Source organism: Pinus tabuliformis, chromosome 4_2, assembly GCF_031772625.1.
Source record: "Pinus tabuliformis cultivar Carrire ecotype Pingquan chromosome 4_2, CPIR1, whole genome shotgun sequence".
Taxonomy (NCBI): Eukaryota; Viridiplantae; Streptophyta; class Pinopsida; order Pinales; family Pinaceae; genus Pinus; species Pinus tabuliformis.
This window is the reverse complement of record NC_142304.1, coordinates 770,196,193-770,212,798: the sequence shown is the minus strand read 5'-3', so window position 1 is coordinate 770,212,798 and position 16,606 is coordinate 770,196,193. Positions and strand designations below refer to the sequence as shown.

The following is a 16,606-nucleotide window of genomic DNA, read 5'->3' as shown; positions in this document are numbered from 1 at the left end:
AAACCAAAAAGTTTGAGAATGAAAATAAATTAAGTACTTTTTAAATACATTTGGATAAGATTAAATGAAAATTAAAAAGACTTCAGATCAGTAATGTCATCACTTTATATCATTAATGTCATCACTTTATATATATATATATATATATCTAATATGTGATATTTTGTCAAATTGTAAAACCAAGATATCATGAGTTGATAAGAGATTAAACTTCAGTGGGTGACAACATTCCATTTTACTTGTACAAAGCCCTATATGTATGCATCACTGGGTGCTTTGAGAATTAAGAGGGGAGGGAATTTTTGTGGTATGTTTCCCAATCACATTGTTTTTCTTTTTGGAACAAAATTGAAACCTTCGTTTTTACAATCAATTTTAGTTTGTTTCAAGTGCGAAGAAATGATATGTGCATGAATTTATCTGGCAAAATTAGTTGATTGTTTTTCTATTTTGGCTAATGTTTTGGTCAAGAAAATGTACTGAAGAAAGGAGTTGTATTCAAGCAGGTTGTTCTGGATGAAGTGAAAGGTCATCTGCAAGTTATCACTCTAAATAACCCACGCAAGATGAATATTATTAGCAGGGAAGTGGTAGGATACTGGACCATATCCTTTCATTTATGATCCGTGGTTGAGCCATTGGGCCAAGCACATGTTTTCTTAAACTAGTTTGACAAATCCTATTATATGATATTCAGGCAATCCGATTAGCTGAGCTCTATGAAAAATGGGAAAAAGAAAATGATGCAGAGATGATGATCATCAAGGTAAAATTATCCACTCTTTTGGATTCCAATGTTTTATTGTCAAATTTTCAATATTGTACCACTTTCAAACCTTCGTTGAAATTCATGTATTTCCTTCAGGGGGTTGGACAAGCATTTTGTGTTGGGGCAGACTTACGAGGATTATATTATGGAAAGGCAGGTTAGTATCCAATCTTTTCGAAATTGGCATCTTTACTTCTTGGGTATAGTCTCAGAAGAGTTGAATGTTAGATAGTAAGATTAAGTAGCAGAGGATGTTCATTTATGTATCATCCTTCTCTTGGTAGAGGTCACTTGTATTTATAGCCTTCCAAGCATGTCCAATTTGCTTTAGGGCCGACTTGATCAAATATGTACATGTGGGATTATAATTCAAAAATACACTTTCCCTTATCTAAATTTGATGATTGTTAGGTCAATTTTGGTCCTCTCTAAAAGAGGAATTCAATGTAATAATCATCTTCATCAAATGAGTTGTCCAAAGTGGAATTTGGCTCTAGTTTCCAATTTTAGCACTCCCTCTCAACTAGGGAGAATTCCACCTACATGAGGTCACTAGTATCCTATCATCAAATCATATCTTGTATCAAGTATCTCATTATCACGTATCTTAATTGTTCATATCGATTCATATCTTACTTATTTCTACTTATCTCTTTATTGTCCCTACTCATACATTGAACATTCTTGAATCTAAAAGAAGAATAATTTAACATCAGAGCGAGCCTATGCTACCACCCTCTATTCATCAAAGAGCCACTGCTACCACCTGAAATCACTGCTAGCGGGGAGCCTAATGCTACCACCTAGGAAACATCAGCGGGGAGTCAAATTTATGACCCGCATCAACATCAAAGATCCTATCTCAATCCAAAACGACATCAGGGAGCTTAACCTCAACCCAAAATCTCATGAGGGAGCTAAACATATACAACCTCATATCGAGAAATAGGTGATATAAGGGAGCACATCTCAATCCATCCTATTTCCTACCGATCTTCCCAAAAATGGCCCTCAAGAGTCATGTGGTAGACCACTTGCATCATAATCTTAACTTGAGTTAGATACCCGATTTAGCAAAAGGTAAGGATCACATGCCCCAAGCCTCCTCAACCCATTGGAAATATGGGGAGGGAAAATCATAACAAGCCTAACTTATGGGTATGATGTCAACTAAGGTATACTCTACAAAGACCAAGATAGGGGAGCAACATCTCCAAACCTATGGGTAACATATAGGGGTTATACCATATTGTCCAAATGTCGCTCAACTGTAGGAGCCCTCCATATCAATTCCACACCTTGGGAGCTCAGATAGGGGGGAAGAGATGGCTCAATGTCCTTGATCAACGATGCTCTCTATAGATAAGAAACATACCACTGTGCTTACATCTTTTATCAACTTAATCATCATGTCACAATATCAGTAGTCCCCTGATCATGCGGGTCATCAAATCAAATATCATATCATATTATCTATATATATATATATATATATATATATATATATATATATATATATATATATATATATATATATATATATATATATATATATATATATATATAGATATATATATATATATCACAAAGGGATACCTTATTCATCCTCCCTCTCATGGAAGTTTCAACCACAAGCCTAAGCTTGTCTCGTACAACAACATTGTCTCAATGTATGAAGGTAACTCAATCCCAACTATATACGAGATTCTGTGCTAATCGATTCCAACTCTTTTTCATCGCAATGTATCCATGTCATATTGAGAACCTGCTCAAACATCTCTCCAAAGAGCTTCTTCATCTTACCTCACAACTAGTCATGTTAGCAACTTCGTACTCAACCTTGGTCGTGCTTGAAGCTGTGGACTTCTCATTAAAATATCATGGCCTATATCATGCTAAGGCAACACTCATGTGTTCTCATCTCGTTAATAATGATCCCAATCATCATTAGTACATCCATGCAGTCACATATCATAGGAATAATATATGAGACCAAAAAAAATAACCGTCCCATGAAGATATCTTGAAGGGTGATTGGTGGCAACTCAATGTGTAGCGGCTCAATCATGAATTCAATTAGATTCAATGCACTATATATATATATATATATATATATATATATATGGGTGTCCATGTGGAACATCAATGCTTCAATCAACTGTGGGTTTCCAAGTCAGGTTCAACAATGTCTCTTCATAACTTCTTGAAATTTAATTACAATGTTCAAGTATTTGCATTTCCACTTTCTAATTTTTTTTAATGGCCTCACGATATATATTTTATTTTCCAAACTTCATAAATCAATTCAACATGCCATGATTCATTCTTTCGAGCTTGAGAAGCCAACTCCCTCTTAATTTAATCATTAGAGTCTCATTTATTTTCAAGAGTATACCATCAGTATATAAAACCAAAATCAAAGTCATACCTTGGACTATATTTGATGTAGAGGATTATATTCTTGGCTTCACCAGGTAACTGTCAATGTGAACATATCAGGCTTGGGGAGCTTGCTTCATATAATTCTCTCTGCAAACATAACAATTTACCACACCAATATGATTAGCCTTACATAAATCAACTAAGTCAACTTATCAAAGTTTAGAATCCATATTAGAACTAATATCAAAATCATCAATATCCCAATATCAAATTCTTTAGACTAGGTGGCAAGTAGAGTTCTCATCCAAATATCTAGTTATGACTTCATTTATTATTATGCCAACAAGTTTTAATTTACCAAGAAATAGCAATGCTTCATCACGTCATCCTCATAGTCATAATATAAGTCGCTAGATGGAAATGCATACACAAAAAACAAGTGATGCAGGGTCGATCCATTTATTGTGAGATTACTTCATACTGAATCACAACTATTTATACTTCAACCAATGTATCAAAGCTAATGATGTCAACACAGAATACCAATATAAGTCACTGAAAGTCACTATGCCCATATAGCATTGTTATCAAGGAAAATCATCCGTCATCAAATAAAATCATTATTCATCATGTTAAATCCCAAATTTGTTATCATAGTGAGATCTATAGCCTAAAAGAAATATCAACATCAAGTCAAAGTTCTAAATCATTATCAAGCATCATGTCAAATGTCCAAACACTGTTTATCTATATAAATAAGACAAATCTAGCCAAACCCTTGCAACTATTATTAAATACTGTCATACACAAGCTTCAATGGTAAAATCATAATTACATATTGATATTCATATCTCGATCACCTGCAAACACAAGTTTAGTCAAAACATTCACATTATAATAAGTCAAAAATTCAAACTTCCCTGCTTATAAAACATTCTATTGTCTGCTCCATGTCTGTAGGACTGACATCCTTCAAGTGAACTTATTATTTCATGCACAAAACTTAACTTTTGTGTCCTCCATGCATAACCGCATCCATAGGCCTTCTTCCATGTGGTTGATAGGATACAATCACACCCTTAGGCTTTCTTTAGTGTGACTTGGGCTTAGAGGAAGGAAAAACTCTTTCTTCTTAGACCTGAACTTTGCTGTAGACCAAAAATATAAGATATTTGTCTATTCATGTCCATAAATCTTACTTCAACAATAAAAAATATTCTATACATATAATGAAAATGATAATAGGAGTAGGGACCTTATGGTAAGATTCTCCCTTTGAATGGGAATCCACTTCAATCATCTCCATTCAAGTCATCGACCTCTCTATAATATTGTCATGCATCAACATATCTACCAGATCATAAAGTCAAAATATATGACATATTCATCATGGTCATAACATGTTATCACCAACTACTTAACCATTACATCATGGAATTAATATTTCATCAAGGGTTAGTGTCAACTAGATAATAGGAGTATACTTCAGGAATCATGATCAAAACATTATTTTTTTGTCACATAGCTCAATCCATCAAGTCATGGAATTTAATTTTACCATATATCATATTTACTAAGCTCATCAAAACCTAACCATGGTCAACAAGAAGATCATGAATATCAATATCATTGTTTCACTTCTATCATCATGGCTACCATGCTTTTCACAAACATTATCAATAGTATCAAGTTGCCATCTATTAGAATCAAGGTGCTAGCCTTCTTTATGGTATCAAGATATCCAAAATGATAGAAAACATCAAGTATATCAATATTAAGTAGCTTCATAGAATCAAGAAGTTCATCATGTCTAAAAGGTAAGATATGTGTTTACTACCAAGTGCATCATTTCATCATATGTATCAAACTTTCTTTCGTATGCATACATGAGCCATTTGTGAAGGTGATATACTCATCATGTCTTAGGGATTACCCTTCCATCAATATTGTAGTAGAAACATAATATTGAAGCAACACCATACACACCTTGTAGTGTTTAGATACCTATGCACCTTCTTATTTTACATTGACAGTTGTAGCACTTTGTCACCTTTTCATCAAGTGCCTCTCTACCTTTTCCAATGCTAGTTCTTCTCTTCCTTTAATGAGAGGTGATCATCACCCTCTTGAACCAGCCTTTAAGAGCTATCACTATCCATTGTCCACTTGTTTCCTTCAATATATATTCATTAATTTCATAAGCAACCAGGCCTAATAGAAATTATCCCATTTAGGGCTTCATCAAATCTGTGACAAGTGCTTGAGCTTCTTCACATTGACCATGCTAGCATTTCTAGATTTCATATTTCAAATATTTGTCATAAGCCAGGGTTTCTCTCAAACCCTAACCTCATAATATCCATCAGACCCTAAATTTCCTATGGTTTCCTTCAAACCCTATAATTGTTTTAGGTCTCCTCTATTTGTTTCCTTCAATGGTGTCATGATAGGGTTGACCTTCAATGAATTTTCTTAAGCCCAACTCTGATACCATGTTAGTTTTTCTTATGGCTCTATTGTTTTTTGCTTTGATAATTGCATTTCTTCATTTACACATTAGATTCACCCAATAACATCATAACATTATTCATATTTACATCATTATTTAGCAACATATGCAACTATGTAGAAAGAACAATATCAATGAATGAAACATAAAGGAACAATAGAATAAATTCATTCACACATAGAGACACCAAGATTGGTCAAAGACTAGGGCAAAACCCACTATGGGGAAAACCCTTTCAAATTCTTCTTGTTATTAGATTGCCATTAAAGTATTAAGCAAATGAGAGTACAATAATGCATATCTTCAACCATAAACCTATTTAGCAATAATAAAATAAACAATATCCATGAAATGAACCCATCAAAGCTTATACTCAAAACCCTAATTCATAGGCTTGTAATGAACTCTCACTTTCTACATTCAAAGATCGAAAACTTCAGAGAACTAAAAAACCAAATCTTACATGCCAGACGCATAGAGGACATGTTGTGCATGTGACTAAAAGTATTCAGTAGCACGAATGAGTCTGGAAGTGAGTGATTGTAGTCGAGATATCTTTGTGGCATGCCTGCGACTAAGGCCCAAAACCCTAAAACAAAGTTGCGAGCTTCAAACCCTACAATTTCACCTTCGTGTGAACCCATTCCTCCGCAGACTTGCCTCAAACTTGTGCGAGCCAAAAACAAGGAAGAGAAAATGATTCAAGATGATTGCCCAAATAAGGTAGAGGTCACTTTTATTTATGACCTTCCAAGGGTGTCTAGTTTGTGTTAGGGCTGACCTGATCAAATATGCACATGTGGGTTTATAATTCAAAAATACACTTTCGGTTGTCCAAATTTGATGATATTTATGTCGATTTTGGTCCTCTCGAAAAGAGAAATACAATGCAACCATCGTCGCCATCAAATGAGCTATCCAAACTAGAATTTTCCCCTAGTTTCCAATTTTAACATAAGATGTCATTTCTCATAAGATAATTTACATCATAATATTATAATTGTATTAGGTAAGTGTGAAAAGGTAAACATGGATTTAGAGATGCAAGGTAGTTAATATTTAAATTTCATCCGTTGATGTGAAAAATAAAACCAAAATATGTCATCTTTATTATTTATAACCAAAAGATAAAGATTTAGATTAAAAAAATAGATTAATCTACCAGCGAGATACCTATCCAAATAAAAATCAATGCTATTTCTTCAAAAAAATATTCCATTGCACATGGACATAACAAATTTATCTGTTTTTATTTAGGTGTATTTTTATGTTATAAATCATGATCCACAAACATTTTTGCAGACAAACAAACTATCGAGCTTATCTACAACAGCTATTGGCTTTACTATCACATCCATACGTACAAGAAAACTCTGGTGAGGACTCTCACTTTTTAGTTTATACCATTTTTAATTTTTCATATTGTAAAAATGATTGCAGTTTGTAATTCGAGACTCATGCTACTCTATCGGGAAGAATAATGTCTCCTAGATTTTATATGGATCTTTTCAATATAATTGAAGTTTATTAGATTATGTGTTTGTATTGTATTTTCTTTCTTTTCTATCTAAAACTATGATAGATAAATATAAATACTACAATCTCCATAATTATCATTTAAAACATAGTTAAAACATAATTAATATTTTGTTGCTAGCATGTTATTTTCCCTCTGCATTTTTTTATAAAAGTAGAAGGGCGAATATTTCTCCTCCAACTCTTATGTTCCTATTATTAATTTACAGAGAAGATTATGCATGTTTGATTCACGTAGCTCTTGTTAATGGAATTGCAATGGGAGCAGGTGCAAGTTTAGCAATATTATCCACCTATATGTTTCTATTTAATTAATTTACAAAGAAAGACTATGCATGTTTGATTCAGGTAGCTCTTGTTAATGGAATTGCAATGGGAGCAGGTGCAAGTTTAGCAATATTGTCCACCTATAAAGTAGTCACAGAGAAAACTGTGAGTTCTTCCAATTTCAATGAAAATTTCAATGAAAATTTTCCTTTTTTATGTAAAGGATTAGAATATCCCTCTTCAATTCATAGTACAAATACACTACCACCACAAAGTGAGATTGAGATTGTGCTACACTTTCAACCGTATTTCTTGATGATATTATTGACTCCTGAACTTATGTTGATTGTAAATTCTGGGATTTCCAGGAATCTGATGGTCAACAAAGCGTTTAAATAATTTACTCTTCTCTTTATCATCAGATTTCTGGATATTTGGGGAATATGCAATCAACATTGGAATGCCCTTTATTCACTAATCCATCTTTATGAGTTTTAATTATAGGGTCCTTCACACAACTGGAAAAAACACACTTGCATAGTTTGGGAGCTTACACGTTTAAAATATGGTCTTACATTGTTTGGTTTTTATTGCATTATAACGTACGAGGAAGAGGAAATTTTTTTAAATTCTTTAAAATGATGAAGAAAAGAACCACCACATTTGTTATTTTTCATTAAAGTATTATTTAGAATGCACTTGTATAATTCATGATGTGATTACAATAATAAAACATTATTGACAGATACAAAGTTCTGAGTACAGGTCTTCGCAGCACCTGAAGTTGGCTTTGGATTTCACACTGAATCGGGTCTCTCATACATTCTTTCACATCTTTCCGGACACCTTGGTAAATACACCATGTTGTGTTGTGTCTATATATATTTCATCATTCAACAATGAAACGCAATTCATCATAGGCCCTAATGCATGAGGGGAAAAATTTAAGAGATAGTACAAGCATCTTTGGCAGAAGTGGCATACTTTAGGAAATGAAATACACTTAGAGAAAGAATGAATTTGGATATATTTTTGGTTGTTTTGTTTTCTCTTGGGATGACTATGATATTATGAAATTGCAGGGGAGTATTTAGCCTTAACAGGCTCACGACTTGATGGTGTAGAAATGATTGCAACTGGTCTTGGAACTCATTATATTCCATCAGAGGTAGTTATGTGTCAGTTGACTTAATACAAATTAGAAAATCTAGATGAATGCTGCAGGGAAATTATTAACTAAATGCTTTGTCTAAATAGTGATGTCCTCCTGAGGTTATGGATCAATGTGATTTATAATTCAAACTATTGACTGCAACCAATTTTCAAGTAGTGTATTTATTAATTTCTGTACATTCTGTGATGAAGCAATGCTATGCTTAGGCCCTATGGTTAGTTCCATGGAAATATTGTGTTATAACTGTTGTTATTGATATGTAGTATCTTTACCATATTCTATTTACATCAGAAATTGGAAGAACTGGAGAAGCGTTTAATTGATTTGAACACCGGAGATAAGAACCTTGTCAAAGCAACGATTGAAGAATTTACTGTTCCAGTTCAGCTTGGCGAGAAAAGCATTCTCCATAAGTAAGAAATAGAAACTTCAAGACTAGATGTGGTACTAATGTATCACTGTGTTTTCTGCTACATCTTTTTATTTCTAAGTGAAAGATTCCAGATATAGCTTGAGTCTTACACACATATGTTTGTTTCTGTGCAGTAGTTCTTTGATTAACAAGTGCTTCTCCAATGACACTGTAGAAGACATCATGGAATCTCTGGTGATATTTCTTATATCTTGTCTTTACCACGTCGATACGCATGATATAAAAAAAAAAAAAAATTCCCCACTTAACGGAACTCTGTATACACCCAATTATATTCTGATGTGGGAAGTACTATTCTCACATATCCGAAGCTTATGTCATATGTCTCTTTGTCAATCAGGCAACGGCGAGCGATATGGAGGGGAATGAATGGGTCAAGGGCACTATTAAAAAATTAAAGAGTTCTTCACCAATTGCTTTGAAGATGACATTACGATCGGTAATCTCCTTTTTTCCCACAATTGTAATCAATGATCTCTTTTTGAAAATGACATTACGATATTTCTTGCTCACCATTTAGTGGATTTTTAAATTTCGATTAATTGGGTAGAGATGAGAATTCTACTTTGCAGTATGAGGATTATGCGTGATGCAATGTATTTTTGAAAATAACATTATATTTCTAATGTATTTTTGAAAATAACATTATATTTCTAGCTCACTATTTAGTAGATTTTTAAATTTCAATTAATTGGGTGAAGATTAGCATTCTGTTAGTCAATATGAGGATGATGTGTGATTTAATGTGGTTAACCAGTATTTTTTAAAATTAAAATAAAATAAATATTTAATTAAAAAAACAATATAATTAAAAAATTAAAATAAATAAATTTTTTAACTTTCCTCAAATTCAGAAACTTGGTTCTACACCAAAACAAAATTGTACATACGAAAGATTTAATGATAACTTCATGTATCATAACCCTTTTCATTTATCAGTGTAAGCCTTGAAACCCAGAATCGTAGGAGTCGTATGAGTCGAGCTTGGTAAATTAGTAAATACTAAGGCTGAACCATACCAATAGTGGGCAATAGAGAAGACTTACCTCAATGCATGGGGAGTATAAGATTGGATGCACTAGTGAATACTAAGGCTGAACCATACCAATAGTGGGCAATAGAGAAGACTTACCTCAATGCATGGGGAGTATAAGATTGGATGCCCAAGAGAAGTTAACTCACCTTACATTGACATGCAGCAGAGGAGCCTCAGAATTGTATCATTGGTAAATTGACATGCGCATAAGAGTATATATAAAAGTCTCGGCTGGATAAGGGAGAAGAATTCTCAATCTGCGTTACCCACTTCATGATCAACAGTCATGGACGAGTAAAGCAAATGAATTCATTAATCCACCACTCCTATTATTACTATGTACTACTTGGACGAACTTCAATGCCCTTGATTAAATTTAAAGGGCCAGTCTTAATTTCAATTAGAAAGACATATATTTATGCAACTCTTCCATAAAGAAAAATTTAGAGAAAAAACAATTCAATTGAAAACAATATATTATTTTTACATTTCATTTTCAATCAAATCTATTTCTATTAAATAAATCAAATTCATAAAACTAGATAACACGTAGAAAATATTATGACAATATAATATAGTCAAATAATGCACAATCACATAATAACAAACTTTATCAATTGTATTAATTATTTTCAAAATGAAATGGTACATCTACAAAACAAACTTTTATACTATAAAAAGAGAGTACAAAATACATATTTCTTTTTCAAAGTTAAAAAAATATATGTAAAAGATTTTAAAGAATATTTATACTACCTACATTAGTCCTAATATCATGATTAAAAGCAACATAATAGATGACACCTCACTCTTTATCAACTCCTCTTTTTGATAACATATCAATTGTGTGGTTCTTCTCTGTGTATATGTGTCTGTAGGTGATGTGTTGGAAGGATCTCTCCACTGTACAAATGTGATTCATCCAGTTTGATAGCTGATGAGGATGAAACTGTGAGTGTCCTTTCACCCAGTCGATGATGCCTTTACCATCCCTAAAAACTTGTAGATCATTGATATCAAGCCATTTTACACAAATGAGGAAGCCCCACAAGGCTATGATTTATGCCCTATTTTTGGTTCCCCTACTGCCCTCCCACCATAAATGATAATAGTTTCCAGGCTCAATGACGATGAAAGCCTTTACAATCCCTAAAAACTTGTAGATCATTGATATCAAGCCATTTTACACAAATGAGGAAGGTCCACAAGGCTATGATTTATGCCCTATTTTTGGTTCCCCTACCGCCCTCCCACCATAAATGACAATAGTTTCCAGGCTCAATGACGATGAAAGCGTTGCAACTGCATTCGTTGTTATTGCAAACTCCATCAAAAAACCCAAGTAGAAAATTCTTCCACACATCCCAGTTTTTTACCCTTCTCATTTTTTGTTCTTTTTTCCTAGGCCCAATTTCTGAGTAATAAGCCACAATCCACAATATAGTTTTCGTCACCTCTACCTCTGATTGTTCAAAGATACTTCTATTCCTACATCACTAAATGCCCCAGATAATGTAGAAAGGTAAAGTGAAAAAATCCTTTTGAGTCTCAAAGCAATGCCTAAAGCATGCCTCCAATGAGCTGGAAATCCAAAATGAAACAATATGTAGGGTGTGTGGGATTGAGGTCCAAACCTCAGTAGAAAATGAGCAACTCAAAAATAGATGGAGAACATCCTCTATGTCCTGCATGCAAAGGGGACATATGCTTAGACCAATAAAACCTCTACGTGTAAGATTCTCCTAGGTGACAATTTTTTTGTGTAGGGACAACCAACCAAAACATTTGAGTTTCTATGGTAACTCCCAATTCCAATACTTTTGAAACCAAATGTGTTCCTAAAAAGTAGGAAGTGATTTGAAAATATGATTGTATAGCTCTCTTGCTACGATTTGACCCTTATGTGTTTGTCTAGCCCAGTTCATCTTGTCTATGTGATCTGAAATAGAAATCCCTACAACGTTAATCTATAAAATGTATTGATCACAATTTGTAGTCGGGACACTAGTTAGTCCTATATCTTCTGCCCTAAGCGAGGACTAAAAAATATTAGGAAAATCCTAAAAAGTAACGATAAGTAAGAAGAAAAAAATACCTCTACCGTGGAGATGTTGGAGAAGTGGGACATAAATTGTGTGATTTCCCTGTATGCCTTAGATGGCATCCAAACCAACATCAACTTGTGTGCCATTTCCAACCTACCAACAGAGGCCCCCAAACATCCAATGTTTGTTCTTCATCATACTACACCAAATGAAGGAGGAATTTTGTTTATGTCTCACACCATATTTGATCCACGTATCAAAATCCTTATAATCCAAGTAATTGCCTCTAATGATTTGTGACTAGATGCCCCTACCAATCAGTCCTCTCCAAATATTCTTCTAGATTAGTGCCATGTTGAAGGAGAGTGTATCCATGACCCCCAAACTCCCCGCATCAAGGACTTTGGAAATGAGCAGAAAGCGCACCAGATGTATTTTCCCTGCAAGATTGGTACTAGTCCACAAAAATTTAGCCAGAATAACATCTATGTTATGTATGATTTCCATTAGAATCACATATAAATGCATCCAATAGACAAAAATAAACTGTAGAATAGACCTTATCAAGATGAGTCTCCCTCTAATGGAAAGCTAAAATGTATCTCAAATTATATAGTTTTTATAACTCAAATTATACAAGTATAACAACTCAAATTATACACGACTTTATGCATTTAATGTAGAAATTCCTTGTAGATTCAAATTGCTAATTGTAATTGACTAAAACAATAGACTTGAATCTACTCTACTCATTAGTGGAAATAATTATATTATCGTGAAATCATGAAGCATACAAGAGAAAGTATTCAATAAACACATTACGCAATTATTTCCTCGGGAAAGCCATAACTAAAAACCCCTGCTATCTATATATTCCATTAGTCAGAAAATATGAGAAGATTACAATGCTTTTCTCAAGCCCAAGCAACCTCTGCACTATCTCGATCTATCTCACTACTTCCCAGACAAGCCTAGGGCAATACTTAACCAATTTTCTACTTTCCCAAGTCCCTATTTCCTTGCACTGTTTTCTTGGGAATTAGACCCCTATTAATTAGGGAAATTCCTCAAGGGAATTGCGCAATCCATCATAGGTCTTCCTCTGACTACATGCACCACTTGTACAATTCGGATGATTATACAATTGATAATACACTATCCCTGAACTCCAATCTCAACTGGGTAAATCTCAGATCTGACATGCATGAGTTATTTATTAGTGAATTGTCAGTTAACTCATTGATCACTATAGGAACCACCACACTACTAGACGTCCCACTAGTTCCTCCAACACTTGGAACTAGTTTAACTAACTTTAACTCAGTTAGACTAAATTAATTAATTATAACTCAAAATAAACTAAATCGGGGCTCCTCTAATGTAGGAGACACTCTACATGACTCAAGTTAGACCCTCAACTTGAATTAACTGAGACAACTATGTAAAATTAACTTAGTTAACTAATACAAGTTGTCATGAGATGTGGAATTACAATATTATTCCTAATTTAATTCAAGGACAAAATTAAATCAAGATCTTTGTTGATACTATTTTGAATGTTTCTTGTTGCAATTTTCAACACTCTCTCTCAACAAGAAAGGGATTCACATCTATCCTAATCCAGTACCTTTGGAATGTTCTAGATGTAACTTTTGTCACTATTATTGTTTCTACTATAACATCTGCAACCAAAAAAAGAATCCAAAAATAAATTGAATCAATTGTGTATGAAACTGTCTACTGGGAAAAACTGTGTTGCTACTGACTCTAGTACTTATCCTCTTACTTTGTTGTCAACACTGCTCTCCACTCCTCAGTATTTGACTAACATAGATCCTCCTCCTACTGAATATTGTGGGCCCTTGTAACAAGGTAATGATCCATGAGACAAAAAACACCTCAATGGATCTTTCCCAAAATTATGCACTCTTGGGACTATTGCCTCAGATTGCCCCACCTCTCACCTGGAGGTATGGCTCCCTGTGCTCCCTCTTCCCACTTTCCTTGAAATTTCCTCGTAATGGAGGCCTATGCTTGAGTGGATGTGTCCACTCGGCCTCCTCTTTGTTTCTCCATTTGTGGCTGCTCCACAACTTGTTGAGGCTACTTCTGAGGTTGCATGTTAAGAGGCAATTCATGCTCCCTATCAACCACCAAAACTCTAACCTTTGCCTTACTCCTCAAGGCTTTGCATGCATGTTGTACCTCAAGTGCATACAGGTTCTTGAATCACACACCGATTTGTTTCACATGTCCTATGGCAATGTGTCTAAGGAAAACCTTTCCTTTGCTAAATATCACATTGTAAGCATGGTCTTCCAATACCACAATAGAAACACTATTCTTCGTTAGTCCTAGAACATACATCACATCTATGAGTTTAAGAGGGGAGCTAGACTCCCTCTAAAAAGTAACAACATCGATATCGATCACACTATAACTCCCATAATCTCCAAACTCTATGTTCTTCTTGAAGTCTTTCTCCTCCAAACCACTGAAGATATATTTCTTCTTCATCATATGGAACGAGGCACTGCTCTAGAGATATCACATGTTTCCCATTATTGTGCTAGCCATGCATGCAATGAGAGTAAAATCAAGTTCGAATTGTGAAGCTGGAGTGTCACCTGCTGCTGCTATTGCAAGCTCCTTCTTGCTTGCTTTTTTCTATGGAAATTTCGTGGCATAGTGCTTGAACTCGTGATAATGAAAATATTTGATGTTGGAAAATTATTTCTTCTTCCCTCCTTGCCTTGGGACTTCTTTCTTTTGGCTTTCTTTTCATTTCCTAGTAATGAAAAATCCTCTTCCACTTCTTTGGATGAGGTCCCATCTCTGGTGTTCTGCCGAATCTCTTCTTGCACAAAGTCGATCCACAAACACTCCCACTCTGGTAGCTTCTCCCTCCCATTTACTAAGTCCCAATATTTGTGCCATCTCTTAGGAAGGCCTAAAAGTGTTAGGTTGACAAGATCATATTCAACAACTATAACAACAACACTTCCAAGATCATCTCGACATTGAGTGAACTTGGTCAAGTACTTTGCTATTGTGTCACCCTTCACCATCTTGATTTTCCTGAGCTTATCCTTCAATGCCAGCTTCCTGTGGTCACTGCTATTTTGAAACAGGTTTGTCAAGGCCTTCCACATTACATATGGAGTCTCCTTATTGTGGAGGTTCAAGACAATATGATCTCAAACTCCTTCTAGGATAATCCTTCTTGTCTTTGTAGCACAATTTCTCCACTCTTCTAGATCTTGAGCATCATCTACTGGAGGCTTAGGAATATCTTTGTCTATGAATTCCTTAAGCCCATTGTCTTCCAACACTTCCTCCATCATATCCTTCCAAGCAATATTGCTCAAAATACCCTCAAGGGCATATTCAAATCTCAATTCATAGAACGACATCCTACTGACTCTAAACTATGATACTACAAATTCGATTTCACCTACTAAATATAAACTCGTATTCTCCTCTTCTAGAGTGATTTTTTCTCTGATTCCATGTAGAAATTCCTTGTAGATTCAAACTACTAATTGTAATTTACTAAAACAATAAACTTGAATCTACTCTACTCATCAGCGAAAACAACTAAACGATCGTGAAATCACGAAGCATACAAGAGAAATAATTCAATCAACACATTACACAATGATTTCCTAGGGAAAGCCACAAATAAAAACCCCTGCTATCTGTATATTTCATTAGTAAAAAAAATGAGAAGATTACAATGTTTTTCTCAAGTCCAAGCAGCGTTTGCACTATCTCTATCTGTCCCACTGCTTCTTAGACAAAATCAAGACAATACTTAACCAATTTTTTGCTTGCCCAAGTCCCTATTTCCTTGCATTGTTTCCTTGGGATTTAACCCCCTATTAATTAGGGAAATTCCTCAAAGGAATTGAGTAATCCATCATAGGCCTTCCTCTGACTGAATGCACCACCTGTATAATTTGAATGATTATACAACTGATAGTACAATGTTCCTCAACTCCAATCTCAACTGGGTAACTCTTAGATCTAACATGCATGAGTTATTTATGAGTGAATCATCAGTTAACTGGTTAATCAGTGCAGTAAGCACCACACCACTAGACCTCCCACTAGTTCCTCCAATAGTTGAAACTAGTTTAACTGACTTTAACTAAGTTAGAATGAATTAATTAATTACAACTCAAAATAAACTCAACTAGGGATCCTATAATGTAGGAGACACTCTACATGACTTAAGTTAGTGTTATGAAACCAGCTCACAAAAAAGATAGAAAATAAAGATCAATGCCTCATAAATCAGCCTCTTCGAGGGGGCAACCTCCTTTACGTTACACAAATGAATAATTCTTGGATGATACAAATGACAAGACCTCATTTCTATATATAGGAGTCTAAGGGGTCATAATATAATCAGAGCCGACATAACAATAATAATGTAAGGGAAGAATAATAACA

At 34.4% G+C, this 16,606-nt stretch overlaps 1 protein-coding gene across 1 annotated transcript in view; it reads left to right on the top strand.

Annotated features, from left to right (window-relative positions):
* Positions 1-255: 255 nt before the first annotated feature.
* The window catches only part of LOC149171891 (3-hydroxyisobutyryl-CoA hydrolase-like protein 5), a 209,177-nt gene continuing 192,826 nt past the window's right edge, over positions 256-16,606 (top strand). Inside the window, exons 1-11 of the mRNA XM_089426121.1 lie at positions 256-307; positions 472-590; positions 698-766; positions 866-926; positions 6,963-7,036; positions 7,545-7,628; positions 8,229-8,313; positions 8,546-8,631; positions 8,929-9,050; positions 9,184-9,244; positions 9,411-9,509. Coding sequence (XP_089282247.1) covers positions 256-307; positions 472-590; positions 698-766; positions 866-926; positions 6,963-7,036; positions 7,545-7,628; positions 8,229-8,313; positions 8,546-8,631; positions 8,929-9,050; positions 9,184-9,244; positions 9,411-9,509 — 912 coding nt within the window. The remainder of the gene's footprint in view (positions 308-471; positions 591-697; positions 767-865; positions 927-6,962; positions 7,037-7,544; positions 7,629-8,228; positions 8,314-8,545; positions 8,632-8,928; positions 9,051-9,183; positions 9,245-9,410; positions 9,510-16,606) is intronic.